Below are 27934 nucleotides of genomic sequence, written 5' to 3' on the forward strand. Positions count from 1 at the left end.
TTTCCATTTCCTTACAAATATTGATTCATTTGATATTTTAGTGGGAATATTCTGACAGGCTATTGCGGAAGGTTCCTGTGGTTTGCTCTTCCCTCCACATAGTTCACAAAGAACAGAAGAGGTATAAGGTGGGCAGGAACTCTTAATTCAAAAATTTGCCAGAAATAGTTCTCAAAAGTCTGGTGATATTCTGGGAGGCCTCTCCTTTCTACCTCATTAAAAATGCTGCTGAATTTTGTGATCCCCAGGCTCCATGTTGGAAACTAATGGTTTGTTTTGCTTTACTTTGCTTTAAATATGAGCCAAGAACTACAATATTTGAATTCATTTCTGATTCAGATTTTAATCCATGTTTTCCAGTTCCACCAACCTTCTCATTTGTACATTGGCCCTTATCACACGACAGGTTTTGCAGCTCTGATCCAAAGCCACTGCGGGTCCAGCCATGCGAATTCACGTTAAAACATGATGTATTATCTCACATGATTGCTTTCTATGGGGGATCATTCCAAGGTGGATCCACAGTCAATCCAAAGTGACGCCTGATTTTTGTGAATTTGGTAACAAGCAAATTCACAAAAATTGTTTCCAAGCTCATTTTGATTTCAATCCGAATTGGTCTGCTGTGGAATGCAACTTTGCTTCCGTCCTGGTACAAGCCCCCCCCCCCAAAAAAAAACCCTCCAAGGTCTCACATTTCCCATGATGCTGCACTGCAATTTTGCTCCATTTGCTTCCAGTACTCCTTCAAGAACAGAGGCTGCATAATATTTCTTTAACAACAACAACAACAACAACAACAACAACAATAATAAGTTATTAGTTTGCTGAGGCACCAGAGCTCTCTGGCAGAGAAGGCTCAATGTCTCATGACACTACAGTTCCCAGAATTCCATAGCACTGAGCCAGGATAGTTAAAATGGAGTCAAACCGGATTATTTCCCCAGTGCGGATGCAACCTGAGAGAAGGCAACTGTTACAAAGGGAAGGAGAGTGGACTGGATTCAGGGAGGTGGTACTTTAGGGAGCATGTAGAATAAGGGAAACTGAATCATTTCTGCTCTTCTCCAAAATGGGTCTCCTTCAGATCCAAATGGTTTACTTCCAAGTAAACCTGCAGCTTCTACAATGATTATTTTAATAATAATAATAATAATAATAATAATAATAATAGATTTATTTCTAGCTCGCCCAGTCATGAAGAATCCGGGCGGGTTACAACAATAAAATACAACCAATTACAATAGAGTTAAAAAATCAAACCCTAGACCTACCACCACCACCCCCATTCCCAGTACAAACAGAATTAAACAGTAATAATATTAAAACATTAAAAACATTAAAAACATTAAAAACATCGAACAAAGAAAAAATAGGCAGAAACATTGGCGGGGGGAAATAGACAGATGAGGGGACAAATATCTCTATATCTGGGGAGGGTAACTAAGTTGGAAAGGCCTGCCGGAAGAGATCCGTCTTGAGTGCTTTCTTGAAAGCTGCCAGAGTGGAAATGTGACGGATCTCCTCCGGCAGGTCGTTCCATAGTTTAGGAGCAGTAGTAGAGAAGGCCCTCTGGGAGACAGATGTTAGCCTAGATTTTTTTGGCTATAGTAGATTTCTTCCAGAGGACCTTAGTGTGCGGGACGGACAATAGGAAAGAAGGCGTTCCCTCAAGTACTCTGGGCCCAAGCCATGTAGGGCTTTAAAGGTAATCACCAACACCTTGTACTTTGCCCAGAAACTAATAGGCAGCCAGTGCAGGGACTTCAAGACCGGTGTTATATGGTCATTCCTAGAAGTTCCTGTGATCAATCTGGCTGCCATATTTTGTACCAGCTGAAGTTTCTGAACTTGGCGCAAGGGTAACCCCAAGTAGAGCGCATTACAGAAGTCCAATCGAGAGGTTACCAGTGCATGTACTACTGTTTCCAGGTCCCTCGGCTCCAGGAAGGGGCACAGTTGGCATATCAGACAAAGGTGACAGCAGGCGTTCTTGACTGTCGCATCCACCTGAGCTGTTAGTTGGAGTGACGAGTCAAGAAGCACCCCCAAGCTGCGAACAGAATCCTTCAGGGGAAGTGTGACCCCATCCAGAACTGGCTGACACAACTCCATTCCTGGATTCAGGGTTCCTATAGCAAGTACCTCCGTCTTACCTGGATTCAGCCTGAGTCGGTTTTCCCTCATCCAGTCCATTACTGCCCCAAGACATGCATTCAGAGGAGAGATGCCATTCTTAGTCACTGCTTCAGTCCGAGACATAGAGAAGTATATTTGGGTGTCATCAGCGTACTGATAACACCCCGCCCCATGTCTCCGGATGATCTCTCCCAGCGGCTTCATGTAAATGTTGAATAGCATTGGGGACAGAATCGCACCTTGAGGGACCCCCAATTTGAGCTCCCTCTTGGCCAAACAGCTGTCCCCAAGCGACACCATCTGGAACCTGCCCGAGAGGTAGGATCGGAACCACTGCAATGCAGTGCCTCCAATACTCAACTCTCTCAGGCGTTCCAGAAGGATACCGTGGTCAATGGTATCAAAGGCCGCTGAGATGATCAAGAGCACCATCAGGGTCACACTTCCCCTGTCGATGCCCAGACGGAGATCATCGACTAAGGCGACCATGGCAGTCTCAACTCCATATCCCATCCTGAATCCAGTTTGAAATGGATCCAGAAAATCCTTTTCATCCAAGACTGCTTGTAATTGATTCGTGACCACTCTCTCGATCACCTTGCTCAAAAATGATAGTAGTGAGACTGGTCTGTAGTTATTTCTATCCAGGGGGTCCAGGGAGGGCTTTTTAATGAGTGGTCTAACTACTGCCTCCTTGAGACAGGAAGGCAGGGAGCCTTCCCTGAGGGATGCATTAATTATATTTTTCAGCATCTCCATGATTTTTTCTCCCCCCTGGATAGCCAGCCAGGTTGGGCAAGGGTCGAGAGGGCAAGTCGTCTTTTTCAAACTACAGAGAAGGTTGTCCACATCCTCAGTACTTACCGACTCAAATTGATCCAGTCTAACAGTGATGGCGGAGGCACTGGATGCCTCTCTAGTTGTCTCTGTCCTCAAATTGGCATCCAAATCAGCTCTTATCCAAGAGATTTTATCTGCAAAATGATCATTAAAAGCATCACAGCAGGCTTCAGAAGAATCTAATAATGGGTTCTGGGTAGGATTATTTTGCAGTGAAAGAATTATTATTATTAAGGAAATATTATTACTATTATTATTATTATTATTATTATTATTATAAATTATTTCACTGCAAAATAATAATAATAATAATAATAATAATAATAATAATCATTATTTTGCTGGTGATACATTCGGATGAAGCAGAGGGCATGTAGGGATAGGTGACATTCCATACCATTCATGTGAGGCTAGCATTCACGTGAAACTGGAACCAGGAAGTGGCCCCCTTCTTCACCCCTGGAACTGCAAAGTTCACCCCCGGCACTGAGAATGTGCAAGGGTCCCAGTTCGCATTAGTGAATCTGTATGGTATGTACTGGTGTGGTAATTTAATGTGCACTCGCTCCGCTTTGACTCAGGAATGACCACAATTTCATTCTTCACTTGTGATAATTCATCACGTGAATTGCTTTGGGTTAAAATTGATTCTGCTTCCTCTTCACTTCAGATTGGCTCTGGATTGGAGTTCTGGTTTCACGTGTGATAAGGGCCATTGACTTGCCCATTCAGTTGTCTCCAGTTCCTTCAATCGAGAAACAGAGGAGAATGGAAGTAGGGATATTCCTTTGTGTATGCAGAAAAAAACACATCCCTTTTGTACCTTCTCTTCATCACCTTTTGCTCTTCAAGCTTCCAAGGAAAGCCTTGGAGATTATATCTCCTCTCCATTTTCAAAACTCAGTCCAATCTATTTGTAGGTCCTTACTCTTTCCTGTAGATCCAGCTTTTTTCAGTCCTATAATTGAATAAAATTCCAGCTTCCTTTGGAGTTTTCTGTGCCCAGTGCTTAAGATTCAGATTTAAATTTTAGGCGGGATACCAACCGCCGCTTTGCGGCGTTCCCCCGCCGGTGCCATTTGCTCTGCGCGGGAGCTGCAGCAGCCAAACCGCGCGGCTCCCGCGTGGAGCAAAAAAGAAGCTCCATTTCGGAGCTTCTTTTTGCGGCGCACTGGTGATGTTGCGAGGCGCCGCTGGCGCATTCGCAACGTCATAGGCGCCGTGACATTTCCGGACGCTATGCGTCCAGTACGTAAAGATGGCGGCGCCCATGTGGAAGGGGCGCCACCATCTTGTACGTATTGTATACGTACTAGGGTTAGGGGGGTGCGGAAGCACCGCCCCTTCCTAACCCTAGTACGTATACAATACGTACTATATGGTGGTGTGTATCCTGCCTTAGTTTCTTATAGTTGTGATTTTAAATAAGTCAGCTGCTACCCTATGGTGCTCAAGTCAGTGTCCGACCTGTGATCCTATAATGCTCCCTGGTTTTTCTTTGTCCTCAGCTTGCTGTAAAGATTTTCCGTTCAAGCTACAACCTCCAGACAAATAATAGAAACCTCTGTGGAGCCCCTCTGACTTCCCAATACCATGGGGAGAGTTAGACAGTAATAGACATATTCTATTAACAGTTTACCGCAAACTGTAGGCGGGGCAGAGAAGCAGAAACACTCGCCTGGTTGGGCGCTCCAGCTGACTGGAAGAAACACCAAAATTTAGGCCATCTGAAGTCACTGATTTGTAATCAGTTAGATAAATTAATCACCTTTCTTGGTTGGAAGATTTGACATTTTGGTCTTCTGCCAGCAGGGTAGAAGTGAGAGAGGAGTGCTATTTTTCCACCCTTCCTCCATTAAAAACACACAAAAACTAATTTTCTACCAATTGCTGGTTCTAAACATAGCATATATTTCCCTTGCATTGAGATATAGTTGGGGTTGAAAGTGATTCGCTCTGTTCACCCAGCAGCCATGCCAGACCTGGAATGCACTACACCCCATCAGCAACCATTGATGTGGGGTGATGTTGTTGCTGCTGCTGCTGCTGGCAGCCAGTTCCATGCCTTGCGCAACTACAAGATGAGCAAGAAAGGGAAACAATGCATTTTCTCCTTCATCAAGCAGCTTCACCAGTCATGGAAGGGGCTGCTATGCGGCAGCAGTACCACACCCCTACCAGCAGCCAAGGCTGATGAGTGGCAGAGGCATCCTTGCTGGAAGAGGGGGTAGAGAAGGAGGTGTCTTGGGACAGACAGGAGTGACTGCCTTATCAGCCCCCTCGGAGGTGTCACCTGGTGCAGTCACCATCCCCAGCAGCCCCTAATGACACCCCTGCAGATACAGTCTTCTATATGGTATCTGAGATGATCATGCAGGGATAAGAAGATTCCAACATTGTAAAATTTAAATGAATGTGCATAGTCCCACATCTCTCAAGAATGGGATCCCCAAGGTTTCATCTCAGAATTCCAGCTGATGAGGAAACATCCTCTTCACTGCTGTCTCATTCATTACTGAGAGCAGCAAATGTCAGCTCAAGATGAAAAAGTTATTTGGTATGAGTTTCTCCCCAAATATTCTTCCTGTATGGTCTTATTTTGCTGCTGCACTTCCTAGTGCTCCCAGTAAGGAAAGGAAAGTCTCTTGTTATCATCACCACTAGAGAGGCAGTATAATAGCTAGGATGTTGGGGTGGAGGGTCCTTTTGCGACTTAAGAACTCATTGCTCTGTTCATTTTTCAGGTGAGCATTATGAATCATAAAGTTTCATTAAGAATCAGTGACACTATTGCTGGATGCATCATAATAAGTACAGAGTATCTTTCATTTTTCACCCTATAACCACAGCTATCCCCTTATGACTTTAAGTGTAGTGGAGTCTCCTTCCTTAGAAGTCTTTAAACAGAGGCTGGATGGCCATCTATCGGGGGTGCTTTGATTTCGATTTCCTGCATGGCAGGGGGTTGGACTGGATGGCCCTTGCTGTCTCTTCCAACTCTATGATTCTAAGATCAGTTTCAACCTGAGTTCCTTTCCCTAGAAATCCTTCTTTTCTGGAAGTGGAAAACATATTTTCATAACTTAGGCTTTCTGTGTTTTCTCTCTCTCTCTCATCAGTACAGTATGTCCGCATATAATTTCCCAGATCTTTCATGGATTATTGGATCTCTCTCTCTTTCCCTCTTGCTGTCTGAAATATACTGTGTGTGCACACGCGCGCGCGCACCTTCAAGCTACCTGTTGAATTATGGTGACCCCATGAATTTCATAGTTTTCTTATGCAAGGAATACTTAGAGGTATTTTGCTATTTCCTTCCTCTGAAATATAGCCTATAGCACCTGGTATAAATTGACAGTCTCCCATCCAAGTATTAACCAGAGCTGACCCTGTTTAGCTTCCAAGATCAGACCACATCCCATGGTTTGTGCAAGCAAGGCAAATTAGCACTGCTCCTGGAATGCGGAGAATATAATGGTGTAAAGCAGAGATGTAATACATCACTTGTTTTCATGTTGAAAGAAGCAACAGGTAATTTTGGCAATTGTTTTCCCTCTGTAAGAAAATTTTTGAAAACCACACAATTTTCAATCCTCATTCACAATTTGGGGTTTATTATGTGCAGAATTCATGCAGGCTGTCTCACACAGAAAACAGCATTTTCTGCACAGGAAATAATATTTTTGCATGGAAGCATTATTTTCTGTGCAGGAAAAAAAACTTGTTTCCTTGGAGAAAAAGTTATTTTCAGTACAAATCAACCATGTGAATTTTGTGCAGAAAAAGTGCTGAACTACAAAGATTCTCATTAATCCATCATTCTTATCACAGTTTCTCAATACTAAAAAAATAAATGTGTTAATATCATTGAATATTCTTTCCATCCTTAGTGTAATGATGCTCAGTGTTTCAATGCAGCCAATATTGGAGTGAGAAGGGCTTGTAAGCCTGCTCTCCCCAAGTATTGGTATGAAATCTTCATGCTCAACCACCCTCCTACCTTAAGGTTCAGCACAAGTTTCAGCTCTTTGTCTCAGGAGCAGGTAGGAATTTCTGAATCATCTCACCTGATCAGCAAGTTTTAGAAAAGATAGCTGGGGATTATTTGCTTGCTTTTCACTGGGGACTTTGTGAAATTTGATTAAGGTGAGGTCAATAACACATAAATCAATCACATTTTAGTTAGAGCAGAAATATGAAGAAATGGGAAACAGTGGGCAAAGTGAGGCACCTTTGGCTGAATGGGAGTTTTCTGGCTTGCAGCTAGGGTTGAAAAGGGTCCAGGTGTTGGAAGGGGAATAACCTTTGGGACTATCCTGGAGCAGACTCCCAGCAGTCATAGGGTTTTGTGCTGCTTGGCTTGGGCCAGTCTCCTTGGTCAGGAACAATGAGCCAGTCTATCCCAGTCTGTAAAGATGTAGGATTGCATTGGGGCATCCGTGCTCATCCTTGCCAGTTGAGGAGGAGATCTAGGAAAAGGTGGCCCTCAGACTCAAATCAATTCTGGACTTGTGAAGCATCAATGTAGTTTAAGGAATTTAAATTATTAAAGTGCCTCCAGTTTAACCCATCACCTGCTTCTTGATTCTGTTTCCAGATGAGTGTGCGACACCACTAGCAACAAAAATGTTATAGAAAATATAAACTGAAATATTTCTCATGCATTTCAGCCAGATGCATATAATGAAATCATTATGTGCAGTATACAACTGGGAGATATGTATTAAATGACCCCATTGGGTCATTGAACATTTAGCATTAGAGAGCCAGCATGGTGCAGTGGCCTGAATGTTGGACTAGGACACTGGGAGACCAAGATTTAAATTACCATTCAGCCTTGAAAACCCACTGGATGACCTTGGGCAAGTCACACTTTCTCAGCTGTCTCTGAACAAATTCTGCAAATAAATCAGTGATAGGTTCACCTTAGGGTCACCATGAATCAGAAATGACTAGAAGACACACAACAGCAGCAGCATCATTTAGCATTTGAGAGAGCTATTTACAAAGCTGGACACATTTGGATGTATATTTAGGTTTGTGCCAATTTTTGGTGCAGTAGCTGGATGTGATCCTTTATGAGGTGTCTATTTTGCTTACTTCAATCTCCAGATTGTTTCGCTTCATCTTTAGCACTGATGACAGTCTGTCCAAATGATTGCCAAATTAGATTCTGATACAAAAATAGCCCAAAATATGTTTTAATACAGTGTGATGACTCATTGCTATGTCTATTGATTTGGCAATTGTGTCACAAATAATATATCAAATGAAAAAAATAGTAGATGAGGGAACGAAGGCATTTTAATAAGAATAACATAACAGAAAGAATTAAGAATAGCAAGATCTAGATAAACGTCCCCAGCTCTCACTTGTAATGGGTGATATGTGTACTTACCTCCGTGTGAATTAATTCCTTTTATCCTTCTATTTAGGTTAAGCCTTCTGACTGACTTCCACAGTTCTAGATCAGAATCCCCATGCCAATTTAACCTAATGTTTAACTGCATGAACTGCATGTGTGAATGGTTAACCATGCTTAGACAGAGTTGGGTACTCTCCTAAATTAATTCTGAATTTCTGATAGAACTTAGGCCCGTTCCGCATGGGCGTAAAGTACATCCCCAGGACGTACTAGGATTAGGAAAGGGCATGCTTTATGCATTCCCCTAACCCTAGTACGTCCTGGGAACGTACAAAATGGCGGCGCCCTTTCTACACGGGCGCCACCATCTTGACGTAGCAGATGCTTAGTGTCCGCACGTCGCGGAGTGCTAATGATGTCGTGAGTGCGCCATTGGTGCCTTGCGGTGTCATTAGTGTGCTGCAACAAGAAGCGCCATTTTGGGGCTTCTTTTTGTGGCGTCGAGGAGCCTCGCGGTTTGGCCGCTGGGGCTTCTTGCCGCCGCAAATGGCGGCGCCAGCAGACCACCCATTTTGGGCAGTCTGTAACGTGCCTTAGATTCTCAAAGATAGGGATATATCTCCTTTGTTTAGCCATGTATCTATCTAATTTCAACCTGAACTGACAGTTCAATTTCACATCTCACGTTCAATAAATAAGGGTAACTGTAAATACTCAGGGGTAAAAGGCATCTGCCCTTCCTTTAATTGCTCTCTATGTTTCATTTCACCACTAGAGCCAATATCATCTACTTTCCAGCTTATATTTGATGCTATGTAAGCCCGAGGGCAGGGAACCGTCTAACTAAAAAGATTGCATGTACAGCGCTGTGTAAATTTACAGCGCTTCATAAATAAAGGTTAATAATAATAATATCATCTGTGCACTGTAGGTGTCTACATTACTGTTTGAGGAAATAGCTGCTCCGCTATGGTATCTTACACTGGAGGAAGAAGAGTTTGCACGATCTTAAACTGGGACTAGATTTTTCTGGGAGCTTATTCCCTCCCAAAATGGTAAAGCCAAGCAGTTTGATTTCCATCAACATACTTTGTCTGATCTGCTATTTACATTTGTTTCAAGTTCTGAAAATTCAGACTTTCTGAAAAACTGTTCTCTTCCTCCAGAGGGACCTGAGAACTTCACACAGGATATGGCAGGCACATGTTTTCATGGGCTTAAGATTGTTGCATTTTTCAAATGGAATACCAAATGTTATTGCTTTTGTTTTATTGCTTTTGTTGTTACCAGTTAACTCAGGCAATTGGGGGTGTGGCTTTGCTAATCTGCAGACTCTTTCTCATACCATTCAAACAACATGCAGATTTCTTGACTCAAACAATGTAATGTTCCCCTTCCCCTGAATGCTTTTGAAAAGTATTGTTGCCTGATGAAAGCTGGCCCAGAGAATTTTATGCCTCTTTGATAGGTGTAACAAAAGTATTACCACAATATGGACTTTAGGATTTGTGTTATGATCAACATGAATCCTTGCAACCAGTGTGGTGTGGTGGTTTAAGCATTAAACTATGACTCAAGAGATCAGGATTCAAATCTAGGCTCAGCCATGGAAACCCCCTGGATGACCTTGGGCATGTCACACTCTCTCAGTCTCAGAGGATAGCAATGACACCCCCCCCCCCTTTGAAGAAACTTACCAAGAAAAAAACATGATAGGTCATCTTAGCATTGCCAAAAGTCAGACATGACTTGAAGGCACTAAACAACAACAGCAACAACATGAATCCTGCATTTTTGCATTACTCTTTTACTTATCCTCATCCTCATTTTTCTGTAAATGGGGTAGAGATAACATAAATACAACTTATTTGTGTATGTTAATTGGCACAGTATACAATTTCAGGTATTAAGTCACCACTTTAAATTGCAATATGCTTTTCTACATGTGTATTTCTAAACTGTATTGATTAATAGTCTCCATTCCTTCCAACATGTCAATAAAAACATTAAAATAGTATATTTAGGATTTTTTTATTCCACCAAAACTGCATTGCAGTCTTCCAGTCTTTTTTATTTACATTATTTGCAACTCTTTCCATAAGTGCCAGTACAAACACAACTGATGATAATTCAGAACAGCTTTACAAATGTTCCCCAAAGCAATGTGCATTTCTTAGCATTTTGTTCTGATGTGCAATAATATATATACTATGTAGGCATATATATTACCAAAGCTTCATAATATATTTTCCACTCCTGCAATTTATTCAGATTTCAGTTACACAGACTTCTGCATTTCAAGTTAGTGCAAATAATGAAAGAAAGAGCCTGAGCAACATGGTGTACATATTATGAAACAAGAGAACAGCAAACACTAACCAACTCCCTGCATATAATTATTATATTTAATTAGTATATTATTAGTAGTCTTTATATACAACATATTTAAATAAATTGGCTTATTTGAGCTATAGGCAACATATTTACAAATTCAAATAAAATAAGTTCTTTCACATAAACATGGAATGTTCAAGATGTATGAAAATAAAATGCTTCTGGTAGCAAAAGATGCTGCAAATCAAAAAGGATGTGATGTCTTCTCTATTGTCTTGGGATAGAATTCAAGGCACTTTCTTGGCAAACCACAGTTCAATCTTAGCAGGAACATCTGAAACATCAGTCATCACACTGCATTTCACCTAGTTTCACAGTGATTTAATAATGATACTGTCAGTAGAAATCAAAGGCATTTATAAGATCATGCTTATTAAACTTGTTTAAAAACACATTTTTATTACAGTTCTTTTCCAATTATACATTAAATATCCAGTGAGTAAAAAGCATGGCAAATGACACCAAAATATAGCTTGGAAAAGTTATTTTTGGACTACTACGTCTGGATTCACCCAGCCAATATGAAGGACTCTGGGAATACTAACCCAAAAAATTAACTTTTCTAAGCTCTCCCCCAACCTAAGCCTCCATGCTTTCCACTGAAGATCAGAAAAAAGTGGATGCCTGTTCAACTGTCCACACACTGGATACTCTCCAGATATCTTAAGAACTGTAATAAAAAAAAAGGAAAAGGGAAGAAAAGCCATGGTTTCAGCTTATATAGAAGGCAGGCGTGGACATGCTGTCATGACCAAACTTTCTTTTCTTTATTCACTAAAAAAACCCTGTTCCTTTCAAATATTAGTGCATTTTGCATGCCTCATTTTCAAATACCTATCTTCTAACTGACAAAAATAATGTTATAACAGGGTCTCACAATCCAAAAATATTGAGAATAACCTGGTCTGCAGCTGGAAACATTTGTTTAAAAGTGAAAGTATGCCTGCATTACTGTATCTATAGACTTCTCCATGGTCCTGAAATGGATGCAAAAGAAAGTTCTGTGAGCAATCTCCTGACAGAACTGATAGTGCAAAAACTTTTCAGCCATTTCAAACAGCTGTTCTCAAATGAAGTTGGCCAGCTGTAGTCATATTAAAAGCAGATTTGAAAATAAGCCTTGGTTAAAAGATGAAGCATATAAAAACAGGCCCTGGCTATACACATTCTGACTCACCTCTCCCTCCCTTTCCCCTCAGTGCCTCTATGTTGCCTTGTCATAGCACAGAAAGCTACAAATGAAAGCTACAAATAATTAACCTGGAAACACTGTGTTATACATTAGAATGAAGTGACAGAAGACAGGATGCAGAAATTCCAAAGTATTTGAATGAAAAAACAAACTTCTATATGATGTTCTTATTATTTGGCTCCTGTAAAAAATAACTTAATAGGATCAAACCATAGTAGTCATTAGATTACAAAACACCAAAAAGAATACTTACATAACAGGCCTTCTATGGCTGTGTACACAGTGGACTCATTGCTAACCTCGTCAGCAATCTTGCACACCTTTTATAATCTATTTAAAAACACAGAAACAAAATTGTTAATGATGGCCTATTCAAGGACAAATAAATAATAAAGAGAGAAAAGGTATATTAATGCAAAGTGTAGATGTTAATAAGTGTGTGTGTGTAAATAAAAATTACAGTATAAAACACTTTGAGTATACCTTATCTGGAATTCTGAAATCTGAAATACTCCAAAATGCAAAATTGTCCACATAGGTGGCTGTGATAGTGATGGTTCAATGTACACAAACTTTGTTTCATGAACAAAATTATTAAAAATATTATGTATAAAATTACTATCAGACAATGTGTACAAGGTGCATATGAAACATAAATGAATTTCATGCTCAGACTTGGGTCCCCTCTCTAAGATATCTCATTACGTATAGGCAAATATTCCAAAACCTGGGAGGGGGGGGCATCTGAAATCCAAGCATTTCTCACTCCAAGCATTTCAGAAAAGGGAGGCTCAGGGGCTCTACAGATTGGCAGGAAGGGGCGGTGAACAGGCTGGAAACAGGCTGTGGCAACCATACACCGCAGCCTGTGCACGGAACAAAAAGAAGCCTCAAAATGGGGCTTCTTTTTGCACTGTAGAAGGGGCGCCATAACTGCCACGGGACAGCATTAAGAAGCCCCTTGTCTGCAGTGCTGTTTGGGAGCTGCGCATGAGGGATGTCATCGTGGCGCACCCCATGTAAATGGGTGTGTTCCAAGATGGTGCCCTGGCACTGGAAGAAGGTCTTGGAGCATGTGAATGCTCAGCCCTTCTTCAACCCTATTCCACAGTCAGACCAGCACAAAGTGCCGGTCTCTACTGGAGCTCAATCTCTAACAACAGCTTATTTTATTTTTGCTTTCCAGTGCAAAGATTTCAGTGCTTATAATTGCTGTACTACGCAATAGGGTTTTCGGTGGGGGGGGGGAGGGGTCTCCTTAGGGAACTGCACTGAACAATAGCACTGGGAGAGGCAACCCTGCAGCCTCTGGTATTTCTGGTACCTTCAAAATCTGTTCCACAGGATGGGGAATCCCACCAGTGCAGGTTTCTGAGTAGTGTCAAGGGCTGCATGAGGGACAGGAAGAAAGTCCTACTGTACTTTTGATTTAGGCTTTAAAGTTTAGGAGACAGTTGAATAAGAAATTACGTAGTTAATTAATACAATCAGGCCACATTTGGAAATACTTCAAAGGTCCAAATGATTCATTTTTATTAATAATGTACAAAGTTCAACAGGAATTTTGAAATATCAGTTGACATTGAATAATAAATTGCAACATAGTTTACAATACCTGAAGCACTAAGTACAAAGATTAGCAGTGCAATCCTATAAACATCTACTCAGAAATAAAGGTGGATCTTCTACCACTGGATCTGAAGCTTCTAGGCATATGACTACTTTCCAGGAGAACACTGCTGTTCAGTGATTTCAAAAATCACTGAGCAGTAGGAAAATATTTTCCTGTAACTCCATCATTATTCAGGCCATTTGGACCGCTGGTTGCTTTGACCCTTTAATGGTTTATTCTTTGGACTTCAGCTTCAAAAGAAGCGGAACATTCCCAACACTCTGCAAGAAGCACTCCCTGTCTTGAAGAAACAATTACATATAGTGGAACTGACCCATTGAAAATCATCTTAAACTCAAGTCTTGAAGAATTTCAAGTGAGGATGAGGAAATCACCCATATGGCTATGCATGACCAATAGTTTGTACTTTGGTGATTAAATGCTCACTTCCCTTTCCCCAAGCTGACTGTTCTAGTAAAATTAATCAGACAACTGCTATTTTAGAGATTCAAAATTTTCATTTATTGCCTTAATAGGAAATGTTGTTTTTAAATTCCGTTTTTAATAAAGTAAGTGCCGTGTACTGTATCCACTAAACTCAAAGGGGATTTATGTCAAAGTAAAGTATCCAGAAGACAAGATGGCAATGAAAGAAATTATTACTGCTGGTCTTGAATTTTGGAAGCACAATCTGCCTCTACAAAGCACTTTGCTAAAAACTTGTAATTCAGCTACCAAAGCAGAAATATAATATCCTTACACACAGCATTCTTGTTATCCATTACCAAACATATTTTTAAGGTTAATGTATGTAGAGCTTAATAGGGGCAAAACTAAAAAGTGATCCTAACAAGGGCTTTATGTCCTCTTGGCCAATAAGCCCCCATATATCTTTGTGGTCAGGAAGAAGTCTTCAAATCATAGAGGGCATTCAGAATTTGGGAGGGGCAAGTGGGGCTTTGGTGATTTTAGATAGGCCTTTACCTGCTCTTGTACTGGCTTGTGTCATTGAGTTAGAACAGTTATTATATACTGCTTACCCTGCCCTGAGGATAAAATTCCAGATCTCTAGGCTCTTTAGAAAGTGACAGACAGCAATGAGGGATCAAACAGAAATGTCCCCTATTCATTTAGGACAAAAATCAACAACAAAAAATAATGCTCCATTCGTTCACTAAATAAACAAAATATATCTGATGTGCATCCAAAAAAACAAATAGAGGGGGACATTTAGCACAAAAAAGAAGCACTTTTACAGTTGGCTTCTAGTGCTAATAATCAAAAGATATTATACAGCTATTCTATCTTTCCCTCCTTAACAGTTTCTGTAATTTAATTCAAGGAGGTAAACTGCAGGAAGTGAAATAATGACAACTAGACCTCCCCACTCCCAATAAAATTCTATGAATGAGGTAGGACAATTGAACAAGAAAAAACTAATCCGAATAAATCAAACAAACAAGGGAGAAGGATGTTCTCACCAAGTGCCATCAGGCTCAGGCAAAATTAACCCTTACTGTTAAGCACAAAAATTTTATGAATGGATGCCTGAGATCTAATAATGTCTCGCCATTTGTTTTTAAAAACACACACACACATTGTAGATACCTAGTTTCTGATTATACACAGAGGGAATCCAATACAATATTTTGTTATAGAATTGGTTGCCCAGCCAGCTACACAAAAGGGTAATGGAATCAGTAGCATGTCTCTGGACCATATTCTGCTGCTTGCGTAACTGGAAAAACCAACAGTACTTTGTTAGTTTTCCACCACCAACATTACACTAGTTTTAGGACAGTAAACATACTCAATTTAGGACAATAACCATATCTAGTTTCAGAATAAAACTGCCTTGTTCTAGATTATTGTTTTTACTTCCAAGTTTTTTACTTGTGGCTTGGGAGATATGTAATGATCTTTTTGCAAATTTGGGGAACATTAGTAGATTAAAGGTTAAGAAGTAGTGGGCCGATTCATATTCTGCAACGAACAGCACATCTGGCAAGGATTTTTTTCATTAGGAAAGCTAAAAATAGAGGAACCAGTTTACATCATGTATCATTCAACAAACCACATTTTATTTTTCACAGTGTAGTCTTTGCATCACAGTACATACGTAGCTTACTACATGTATAGCCCTGCCATAATTCCATACACCAAGACAATAAATTTGATTACCTGAACTCTTGTGATATCATCACTACAAGGAGGAAGAGAAACTGAATTCAGGGGTTGCTGGGAATATTTGTACTCCAGTTACAAGGAGGATCAAATGAAATCATTTGATGCTAAGAACTGCTCATCCCTCATTTACAATGGGATAGACTGGCAAAAAACATATATAAAACTTTCCCTATAACTTACAGGCTGGTGTTGAGCAATCCCGTGTATTGTGATATAGCCGGTGGAAATGCTTACTACATTCAGCTGAAAATGTAACTCGACCTGTAAGAACAAAATAATTAATTAAAATTAATGTTATTTAATTTAATGTTATACCATTGTGAATTAGCTAATGTGAGCTGTGTTTTTTAATGGCCCACATTTCCTTCAAATATAATGGATTGGATCCAGATTCAGTCAAAGAGCAGAGCTATTGAAATCAATGGCATTTGATCATAGAATCATAGAATCATAGAATCGTAGAGTTGGAAGAGACCCTAGGGCCATCCAGTCCAACCCCCTGCCATGCAGGAAATCCAAATCAAAGCATCCCTGACAGATGGCCATCCAGCCTCTGTTTAAAGACCTCCAAGGAAGGAGACTCTATCACCTTCTGAGGAAGTGCATTCCACTGTCAAACAGCCCTTACTGTCAGGAAGTTCCTCCTAATGTTCAGGTGGAATCTCTTTTCCTGTAGCTTGCATCCATTGTTCCGGGTCCTGTTCTCTGGAGCAGCAGAAAACAAGCTTGCTCCCTCCTCAATATGACATCCTTTCAAATATTTAAACAGGGCTATCATATCACCTCTTAACCTTCTTTTCTCCAGGCTAAACATCCCCAGCTCCCTAAGTCGTTCCTCATGATGATTTCAATACATACACTCTAAGAATGGCTAAATTGGATACAACCCAATAAGTTTTTGTTTTTTAAAAAATGGATCTCACCATCTGTATTCACACTGCAATTATAATTAATATTCTCACATTATTATTTGAACAGAAGCTACCAAAATAATGAAAAAGCAGAGATCGTGCTTAATTAAAAAACAACAACACCCATTTTAAACCATGGAAGCTTTTTCATGCTAGTTCTTCTGCTCCACTGAACTCTTCTAATCCATGGACAGAAAACAGCCAGAAGATGTTTAGGAACATTCAATAGGTGGTAATTAGGTGCCAAATGATGAGACAGTTTTGGACAGGATTATGATCATCTTGAGGTGCCTATGGATCCCATTACTCATTCTGTAAGGAGTATAACCTCTTGGGATACTCTTGGGAAAATGTCATCCAGAATGAAATGGGAGCAGTATGGTCTCTCCTTCCAATGAGAGAATAGGGTACAAGTGTTTTCTTTGGTATGATCGGCATCTGCAAAGAAATTAAATAAACTACCACCCTTCCAATTATTCTTACCTGTGAAGTGTTTTATGAACTTGTCTTTTAAGTTGGAATCCCTTGGAAATACCTCTGTAAAAAGAAATGCATGCTTATTAAATGACAATTGTATGTACAATATATTTATATATGAAACATATATAAATCTTATTAATTAGTAATAAACTATATTTGTTCATAACCTATGCCAAAACTCAAATTAGCACTAAACAAAATTAAAGGACAATGGGAGAGCCATACATAAATGTACCATACAAGTAGAAACATGTTTCAGCCACCATTTAAATACAGCCTAAAGAAACAAACCTTCCTGCAAATGAAGGAGCTCTTCTCTATATAGAGAGCTTTCCCCACCACCACTACCAGAGGAAGGACCAGTTTTGTACATATATTCATTTATGTGCATAGATGTGACCTTCCCACTGAAACCCTTTCACATGTAGCCTATGTGGTTGGAGATGGAGAGGGCAATGCAAAATCACACAAACTCAGCATTACTTCTTCCCCCTGCAGCCCTGCTTTGCTTTCTGAAAATCTGCTCCAGAAGCTTCCCTATGAGTAAAAAATCACAGCAAATCTTACTGTGAAAAAAGAGAGTTAAAAAAACCAATGAAAAATGATAACTTCTATCATTTTAGCAGACAACACTGGCACAAGTGAAGTGTGATAGTCAAACCAAAGAAAAGCAAAGAAAAGCAAAAACATTTATATAGAGTCAGGTATTTAAGAATGCCTTGCAGTCAGTTTTAATATGTACACGCAATCAAATAGCTGTTTTTACCTTCCTTTCACAACAGTCTTGAGGTGCCAACTTGAACCTACTTGCATAATATCCAACTACAATATGAATTGGTAAGATTGATGAACTGAATAAAAACCATAAAACATGTGTGACAAAAACATTTATGGAAGACTATCCAACAGTCATTCACTATTGCATTTAATCATCAATCCTAGCCTTCCACAAATAATACACAAAGAAAAGCAATACCTTATTTTTACAGAAAATGAAAAAGATGTAAGACTTGATATTCTTAAATATTGCAGCTACTTTTATTTGTATAGGTTTTGTGGATCTACGGGCTCATATCTACAGTCAAAGAAATAAACTCAGATGGATTTGCATTATATAAAGTAGAGTTCCACCCCTTGTATAATCCCAGTTAATAATAATAAGTAATCTTCTTTACCAGGGATTTATTTCTTATTGCCAGCATGATCTTTCAACTTCTACACCTATTCTTCTTTAGATAATTAAGCATCACAAAACAAATACTGCCCATTATTTCAAATGTGTCAGTTGGTATGGAAAGCTGAAGGCACAGAGAGTTCATCTAATTATTTGCTACTTCAAAGTATTGTTATTATTGCTGGTGGCAGATGGGGGTCCCAAGATTAGTCAGGTTCAGCTGCACAATGCTACAGAAGATCTCCTGAGTGACCTTGTACAAATGCAATTGTGTGGGGGGGAGAGGTCTGCTTTTCTGCCTGAAGTCACCCCCTTTGGAGTAAAATTTCTTGAAGAAAGGTTATATGGTAAATAATTTGAGGATGCTCATCCTTTTAGAGCAATTTGTGTTTTCAAATCTGATCTTTCTCCTAGTTACATAGTGATAGAGACTTTGCAAAGTACCAGCTTTATTCTTGGATTTGCAAGATCAGCAAAACAGATACCAGATTAAAATATTTCTCTTGAAAATCCTGCCCTTCTGATTTGTTTTGAAAACCATGTTTACCACATGACATGTTCACCTAGAAAATGCAAGCTTGTCTGTGAGAAGCTGTTGCAATTGAGCTATCACAGGTTCAGATTTCTCAAAATGTTACACCATCAGTGAAAACATATCAACATGACCGAGTGAAGGCTGAAATTCAGTGGTGCAATCACAAGAGTCTTAGGCTGCATCCACACTGCAGAAATAATCCAGGTTGACACCACTTGCAATGGCTCAATGATAGGGAATTCCGGGAATTGTAGTTTGCTGTGGCATCAGAGCTCTCCAACAGGAAATAATAAAATACTAAAAGTGCAATTCTCATTATTCTATAGCATTAGCCATGACAATTAAAGTGGTGCCAAACTGGATTGTTTGTGCAGTGCAGATGCACCCTGTGTCCAGCACTCAAACCACTACACCATGCTGGCACATAAACAAAATATCTGTAGTATCAAAATTAAGTAATTTGTGTAAAACCAGGCATGCTGAGCTAATGTGAATGTGCTAGCACACTACATTGAAAGGCTATTCCTAGGGAAATTATGGGTGTAACAAAAAAGACCACTATCTGGAAGAACCTATTGCTGTAAGGGTTCCACATGGTCAATGAGCCTCTGCCTCTTCCCCCCAATTTCTGGAATTAGCTCTTCTCTGTACCAGAGAATAACTACTTTAGTAGGCTTCATGCTCAACACTTATCCATTGAATTTTCAAGCATAATTTCCAAGCTTTACTTGGCAAACTGAGATTGACATCTCTGTTTTTAAAATGCCAGGTATGTTTTAGTGGAGAGAGACAAATGAAAGGGGTAGTGGGAAACAAGGTCAAAAAGGGCTAGTTAAAGGCAGTTATATCAGTGGGTGAGTTCCAATATGAAGCATTTATGACTCTAGCCCAGGGGTAGGCAACCTTTTTGAGCCGGGGGCCGGGTGCTGTCCCTCAGACAACTGGGGGGCTGGAGGCAAAAAATAAATAATTAAATAATTTTTTAAAAATTAAATAAATAAATAAACCGGGACAAATGTAGGACAAAATTTTCAAATGGGGGATACTTTTTTTAAAAAAATGGAGGACACGCAAAAAAAATTGTTGATTTTTTAAAAAATGTTAATATAAATGCATGTTTCTGAGGCTTCTATAGACAATTGCCCCCTTGCGCGAGAGGCCAAAGGCCCCGGCAGCAATCGGCAGCAGGACCGGGCTGGGGCCAGTCCCAAGGCCTTGCCGGGCCGGATTCGGCCCGTGGGCCATAGGTTGCCTACCCCTGCTCTAGCCCAAAGCTGAAAGGTCCTTTAAGGATGAGGCATTCCTAGCTGGATACTGACTATTAATATATTCTTAGCACATATACTGTATATGATACTATATAAATAATAAATTAAAAATCAATTCCATTTATTATCATAATTTGTAAACGTGTGCATGCCTTCAAGTCGCCTGTCTCCTTATGGCGACTCCATGAATTTATACAACACCATTTAAATTAAGCAAACTATAAAGCCAATGCAAAAAGGAAATTTCACACTAGTTATAAAATCACTAATTATTTCCTGTTCAGCTGATTTGATTATGGAAGTCCTAAGAAAGTTGGCTCTTATTTTGTGGTTTCTCTAAAGCCATCTGGTTTCTATTATAAAGAAACACATTTGGATAGAACTTAATGCCGTTATTCAGTTGGTTTCATTCAGAAGTGTGCAAACTTTGCAATGGAAACTTTTCAGAAGTGAACAGGCCACACCTGTTATTTTATATAACTGTATTTTGTTGCTGCCCCCAGAAAAACATGAGCAACATTACAAAAAATCTATGCCAACTCTCGATTTCTTTGTTGGCTTTCAGCTTTCCACCATATTTGTCATCCTATCCTTGATGGGGTCACACTCCCCCTAAAGGATAAAGTTCGCAGCTTGGGAGTACTCCTGCAGTTATCATCTCAAGTAGATGCGACCGCCAGGAGTGCTTGGTACCAGCTTCGGCTGATACACCAACTGCGCCCCTGTCTGGACTGAAAGGACCTTGAAATAGTAGTACACGCACTGGTAACCTCTTGCTTGGATTTCTGTAATGCGCTCTACATGGGGCTACCTTTGTACCAGGTTCGGAAGCTTCAATTGGTTCAAAATGCTGCAGCCAGATTGATCATGGGAACTTCAAGATCCGACCTTATAATACCTGTACTAAGATCTCTCCACTGGCTGCCAATTAGCTTCCGGGCGCAATACAAAGTGTTGGTCATTACCTATAAAGCCCTATATGGCTTGGGCCCAAGTTACTTGAAGGAACGCCTCTCCCTACATAATCTGCCCTGCACTCTCAGAACAACGGGGAAATATTTACTCAAACATCCCAGAGTGAGATTGACATCAACTCACCAGAGAGCCTACACGGCAATAGCTCCATCCTATTGGAATGCACTCCCGGAAGAGATCAGACACAGTCCCACATTGGAAGCCTTTAAAAAGGCACTGAAAACCTATCTTTTTCAGTTTATCCTTCCAACTCTATCTAGAGATATAACACCCCAAGAAGATCAGGATGCCTAGCCAAAACTGATAGCTTGACTGTTTGATATATTGTTTTTAAGGTTTTTAACTTGTATGAAATTTTGATGTATTGTACTCCATTGTATTGTAATATGTTATAGCTATGATATGTGAACCGCTTTGATCTGGAGGAAAGGCGGTATACAAATAAAAGTTTTATTATTATTATATATTCATCTATCTTTCTCTCTTTTGGAATGCCCTATTTTGAACAACAAACCAGCGGGAAAGACAAAATGTGAAAAAGAGGAATACAACTACCTAAAAAGAAATGGATCGTGTAGCAACTTTGAGACTGAGGCCTTGTATGCACAGAGGAAAAGAAATATTCCCTGCCATGTTCCCAAACTGATCTGTTTAGATGATGCACACAGGTCCAAAATAGGTGGCACATGGGTCCAATCCACACTCCAGTTTGTTTCTTTAGTTCCTGTTTGCTCCAAATCATGCCAGAAACACCAGAGAATCCCCTGAGTGTGCAGACTGTCTGCCTGTATGAGAGAGGGGTGAGGAGCATCAGTGAATGGGCAGAAGAAGTCAGGAGTGTCTCAAGCCTCTCTTCTCTCATAGAAATTCAAACTCTCACCACAGTATTGTCACTATTTTGTGTGGTTCCTCCGGCATGAACTGCATTTTAACAGGACCAGGGCCAGGGTGTGGACATTGCTGCTGGAATCAGTTCATTGTGGGTGCTGGTTGTGAAGACAGCTCATCTTCCCCACAGATCCACAAGCTCTGATGGTAAGCTGAGTTTTTCCATCACTGCAGGCATGGTCTGAGACAAAAAAAATTGCATCAACAGTTTTCATAGTCTGAGGGTGTAGTCATACTGCAGAACTGAAGCAGTTTGATACCATGACTCTGTTCCACAAAAATCTAGGATTTGTAGCTTGGTGAGGCACCAGAGCTTTCTCATGACCAGGCTGAATGCCTCACCAAAGTATGAGCCCCAAGATTATGCAGGATAGAGCTGAGGCAGTTGAACTAGTATCAGAATGCCTTCATTCTGCAGTGCAGCTACACTATCAGTCTAATTCTGATGATTTATGAAGTAGACTGAGTCTGCAAAAGCTTGTGCTACCAATTTCTCTCACTCTCTATGGTGTTATAAGAACTCTTTGTATACTGGTATAGACTAATACAGCTATGTCTTGAAAAGATATTATATGTGGTAAGAAGTATCATCAATCATGTTGGTCTCTTCCAACTCTATGATTCTAAGATTCTATAATTCAAGCTCTCTTCCTTTCCTTCCACTATTATGAGAGAAAAGAGACACCTATATCTCCTCTTTTCTTCATTCTCTATTTGCCATAGATCTATCAACTATTTCTTTTTTATTAAGAGTTACAATGGGCATAACAACCCTACTAAAGTTAAACAGACTGAATGTTCACTGATTTCACTTTGAGATAGGGATCAGAATTATGGAGAACAAGGCAGCTACTTCAGGAGGTCAGTGGTGGAGAAAGGGAAGTAAGGTGGTATGGCACTGGGAACTAGAGCTGTGGGTTTCATGCAGTCCAATTGCACTCAGTTCCAGTCCAGCATACCGCCCTGTCACAAGCTGTCTTGGGGAAAAAGGAGCAACAGCTAGTTCCATTGCCTTTAATATGTGGAATGCAGCATGGGGAGCACCATCTTGCCCTTTCTCTCAGACTGCAAAATGTATTTGGTTGCCTTAATTAATAATATGCTTATGTTTCCAGGGAGCTTCAACTATGACTATATTGGTATAAAGCTCTGAATACATATCGAGAAGTCACACTCCCAACAGCACTACAGTCAGCCCTTCTTATACACGGATTTGTTATACATGGATTCAAGCATACACAGTTTGAAAATGTTCAAAAAAAAGTTTAAATTTCAAATACACACAATTTAAAATCATTGGTAGGCTACTTTCTCATTCTGCACAAAAACAAAACAACCTTTTTCTTTCCTGTTCCTACAACATCCCTTCCTTATTTATTCTTCCTGCATTCCTAGGCAAATAGCTTTGGATAGTCTCAACCAAGTGCAACTCCCTTTCTTCTCCTTGTAAGCCACAAAAGAATGTGATCATCAATCTCTGAAAATAAATAAAACTGTCTTTGGTATGGTATAACACATTTAGCCTATTTAACATCCCACAATGTGACTGCCTCATTCTAGATCAACACTTCAAACCATGGCAGACAAGGTGCGTGATGCAGCTCCTGACAATAGTCTGCTAACTAATATATAAATTAATTGTGAATGAGATTTTTGTGTGAACACTATTTTCAGTTCCTGGAGTCTACTATTGGTATACTTCATGGTATGATCCTCTGCTTGACAAGCTAAGAGGCAGACAAAAATGTCAATCCAGTTTCTTCCACTGTTAATAATTTTATTTTTTTAAAAAAATTGTGGTCCTCTATTCAAAGACATATTTAGAGCGAATTCACACTGACATTTTTGCACCAAAGACAATCAAATCACCTAATTGATTCAACATCAAATAGAAGTTCTGACAACATTTGCCACAACTGAACCTGTCCACTTTAACCCAATTCAAGTTCACATTTATCTTTGGATTGGTTTAAAATGAATTCTCCATCATGGACAGATTTGATCGTAGCCGGAGTATGTTTTTTAAAAAATGTACGCACACCTTCGTCACATCCTTTCTGTGATGTTTTGCCAGTCAAGTTCAACATTAAACCGCATTCCCCTCTCGTATAGTATAGTGCTAGTATAAAGTGTGTAAAGTGTGTAAAATGTGCAAACTGCAAAAATTTTTAGAGGGGCTTTAATTGTTCAAGGGCTGCATGAAGCAGCCAGGAATATTTAATTGTTAAAGGGGCTGTGCTATAGTTGTTTTTTGGGTGCCACGCCTTGAAGAAATCCTTGCTGAAAAAAAAACATAATGGGTTTCCCTTGTGGGGAAGGCACACTATCTCAGCCTCAGAGATTGGCTATGGCATACTCTGATGAAACCTTGCCAAGAAACCCCCATGAAAAGGTGGCTGTAGAGTCACCATGGCCTGTTATAAACGGGCATAAAGTACATACCCAGTACATACTAGGGTTAGGAAGGGGCGTGCTTTACGCACGACCCTAACCCTAGTACGTACTGGGTACATACAAAATGGCGGCGCCCATTCTACACGGGCACCACCATTTTGACGTCACGGATGCATAGCGACTAGCACCTCATGGTGCCACTTCCGGGACACAAAAAGAAGCGCCATTTTCGAGCTTCTTTTTTGCTGCATCCAGGAACCGTGTGGTTTGGCTGCTGCAGTTCCCGGATGCAGGAACCGGCGGCGCCAGAAGACCGCCGCTTTCAGGTGGTCTGTAATGCACCCATAACTCAAAAACGAAAGCAAGCAACACAGACACACAGGGCAGTGGCAAACTCCCCAACCCCCCAGTGCCAGGCATGCAAGCCTCTGTGCCAACCACACAAATGCAATGATGCACAAAAGCTGTCAAACTTTTTTTTTTTTAAAGTCCACACCTCAACATGGTCCCCAAAAGAACCCCCTCCCTGACTTTGGTGACCTCTGGGAATCAGCCACCACTGCACCAGCAAACCAAGACTTGTGGGATGGGTATGTCCCACTGCTCTGCCCATTACCCCTCCCTCCTGAGTGCCCCGAATGGAATCAGCAGCACATTCCCTATTTCATACAAACCACAAATTAGCTGATCCCTATATAAAATGGCATCCATTATTTAACAAGCCATGTCTGGATTTCATAACTCTGAAATACTGACAACTACATAGTAAGCTGAATTTGTTACTAATGCAGAAACACTTGTGCTGTTCTTAAATGCAAAAAATCTGGATGGGTAACAGAAGACTAATAAGCTACATATGAACTCCAAAGGCAGTTGTGTAAATCTTACATTGTCTTAAGAGTTTTAGATTTCATTTCCTTTAAAATTAGTTTCTAACATTAGTGGCTACAACAACAAAAATACACAAATAACTGAAAATGTGACTGATGGCTGTCATCTGAACAGCCTGAAACCAAACGCCTTATAAACCTATCTCAATACGCATTATGTTTTCAAATCTCATTACTTCCAAGCTGTCCTTATAATTTTGAAAACTTTTCGAACAAATTTGAACATCTTTGATTTGCACAGGCAGTAACAATACTTATTTGGAAAAAAGCAAATGTAGATAATTCCCAGCATGTCATGATTTGCTGCCTGGAAATGAAACAGCACACAAAGCATAATACTCTTAATTTACAGGAGATCATAAAACAGGGTGATATCTTCATATTCTTTGGTCTGTACTTAGAATATAACAACAATCCTAACACTTTTTGTCATTTGTGAATGATTCTATTGTCCTGTCACTATGTTTATTTTCTTTTTTTAAAAAAAACTTCACCACTAGCCCCCATCACCCCTTCACAAAAGCACTGGTCACTAAAGCTTACGTTTTTCAACCATACTCATTGTTCCTGCCCAACATGTTTACCTCTTTCTCTAATTCCTTGTTCCCTATGCCTGCACCTTGGGAAATGTTTTATCCGAGACAACTTTGTCTCATTTTGGCTCCCTTCTTGAACTCCATGGGTGCATCTGCACTGTAGAAGTAATGCAGTTTGACACCACTTTAACTATCATGCCATCATCCTACAGAATCCTGGGATTTGTAGTTTTCTGAGGCACCAGCACTCTTTAGCAAAGGGTAAAGACCTTATAAAACTACAAATCCCAGGATCCCATAGGCTGGAGCTACAGCATGTAAAGGTCAAGCTACATTACTGCTACATTGACGATGCACCTCATATCTTTCCCTCTGCTTGAAGGCTGTAACATGTGAACTAGCCCTCTTTCTTTGAAAATTAAGCATTGTTTTCATTCAATATCATTCATTCAATATCATTCAATATTGTTTTCATTCAATATCCCATTGAAAGAAGGTAATTTACAGAAGTGGATTTATTTGCTCTCTGTTCCACATAAATCTCCCAGAATCCCCCCCCCCCCCGCCCCAAGGCTAAAATGAATCTTCTGTAAATGGGGTGATGATGAAAAGGTAAATTCCTGATGATTTTGGATATGTGACCATGAATAGCAGTTATTGCCATATATTTTTGAATGTAAATATGTATCTTTAACACATTATGAAACTGGCACAGGCATTTTCCTGAGTACCTATGAGTGAATTTTTGACAAATATTATTGCTGGACTTGAATGACAACTGAGTTTGTTTGTCCCTAGCCTTTAACCTGCAAAATCCTTTATATAGATAATTTATCAATAAGCTATATCAATAAGCTAGTTGCTTCTAAGCCACTAGATAATTTCAGTCAGCATGCCAGTGTTTGAACACACATTCCCACTGATATTATTCTGCTCAGTACTATATCTGACATATTATACAGAATTTTTTGTACTATATAATAATAATATGAAGGTATTATCTAGATAAACAATGAATGTATGAATCAAGAAGAGTGGTATATAACAAAGAACTCTAAGGGTGCATTCCCACTATGATTTAAATCGAATCGCTGATCAGGGTATATGTCCATCGTTTCCATTTGAAACCAGTTCCAATCCTACTTTGATCGATTTCTGTGCCAATAAAGTGAGGCAAACACACACAAAAAGTTTTTTTCAGATACTAGTTTCCTAGTGATTCTTTTGAAAAGAATAGATTCTGAAGTGTGTTCAAGAAGTGGGAATGACAGATCTGAATCACATCATTCTGGAGGGGAGAGACTAATGGCAGAGGGGGGGGGGGTTACCATCCCTCCTCAGTTTTTGGTAGATCCACCATCCCCCCCACCCCACCCAGCACTGCCTTTGCACTTGTGGTTGACATATGGGCACATGATTTTTTAAAAAATTAAATTGATAGAAGATTCGATTGATTGGTTTTGCGACTACTTGCCTCACTGATTTCAAGTAGTTGCAAAATCAATCAATTGAATCTTATACACACACACACAGAGTTCCCAAGCTGGGCTGCCCAGACTACTGCTTACATCACTGATGACGCACAGATGATTGAGTGCATTTTGAAGCAGTGCAAACTAGTGGGGATGACAATCATGCCAAAAGAGAAGTGATTACAAGGGGATAATGAAAAGATCTGCTTTCATAGTGGGAATGACAGGTCTTTTGGAACTGATTTACCAACACAGAGAGAAGGTGAATTACACATCGGGTTTAAACGTAAGTGGGAATCAGCCCTCACTCTAATACTACTGTATTGGAGTCTTGACTGTGGCCAGAGGGAGACTGGCAAAAGATGTGGAATGTGCATTTTCCCAGGCAGTCACTGCTGATGACACTTCCGCTTGTAGACAGAACTGTCAGTTCCCACTCTTTTTCAGCACTGGTGGAAGCAGAAGTGTTTACACCATCCTATTCTGGGCACAACAGAACAACAACAACAACTTCAAAGGATGGGACAGAAAAATGTAGTTTCTCTCTGAAATTACTGGGGAATGCCACAGAATGAGAGGAGTGTTGTCTAGTTCTTCAAAACAAAACCAAGAACTACATGTAAAATACACTTTCACCAACATTTGCTCTATTTGGATCCACACTGCATCAGACCACAACTGA

The 27934-nt window shown here is 40.0% G+C and overlaps 1 protein-coding gene across 3 annotated transcripts in view; it reads right to left on the reverse strand.

The window, feature by feature from the left end:
* Nucleotides 1–10691: 10691 nt before the first annotated feature.
* The window catches only part of ALKAL1 (ALK and LTK ligand 1), a 49492-nt gene continuing 32249 nt past the window's right edge, over nt 10692–27934 (reverse strand). For 2 of the 3 annotated variants that reach the window (XM_089518862.1, XM_089518860.1), the window contains 4 exons: nt 17124–17177; nt 15910–15990; nt 12184–12260; nt 10692–11043 (listed from right to left, as the gene is read on the reverse strand). In XM_089518862.1, coding sequence (XP_089374988.1) covers nt 12196–12260; nt 15910–15990; nt 17124–17177 — 200 coding nt within the window. In that variant the 3' untranslated portion in view covers nt 10692–11043; nt 12184–12195. The remainder of the gene's footprint in view (nt 11044–12183; nt 12261–15909; nt 15991–17123; nt 17178–27934) is intronic. The other variant, XM_089518863.1, reaches the window with a different exon arrangement.

Source organism: Sceloporus occidentalis, unplaced genomic scaffold (genome assembly GCF_023333645.1).
Source record: "Sceloporus occidentalis isolate IW3139 unplaced genomic scaffold, rSceOcc1.0.p SCAF_3, whole genome shotgun sequence".
Classification (NCBI taxonomy): Eukaryota; Metazoa; Chordata; class Lepidosauria; order Squamata; family Phrynosomatidae; genus Sceloporus; species Sceloporus occidentalis.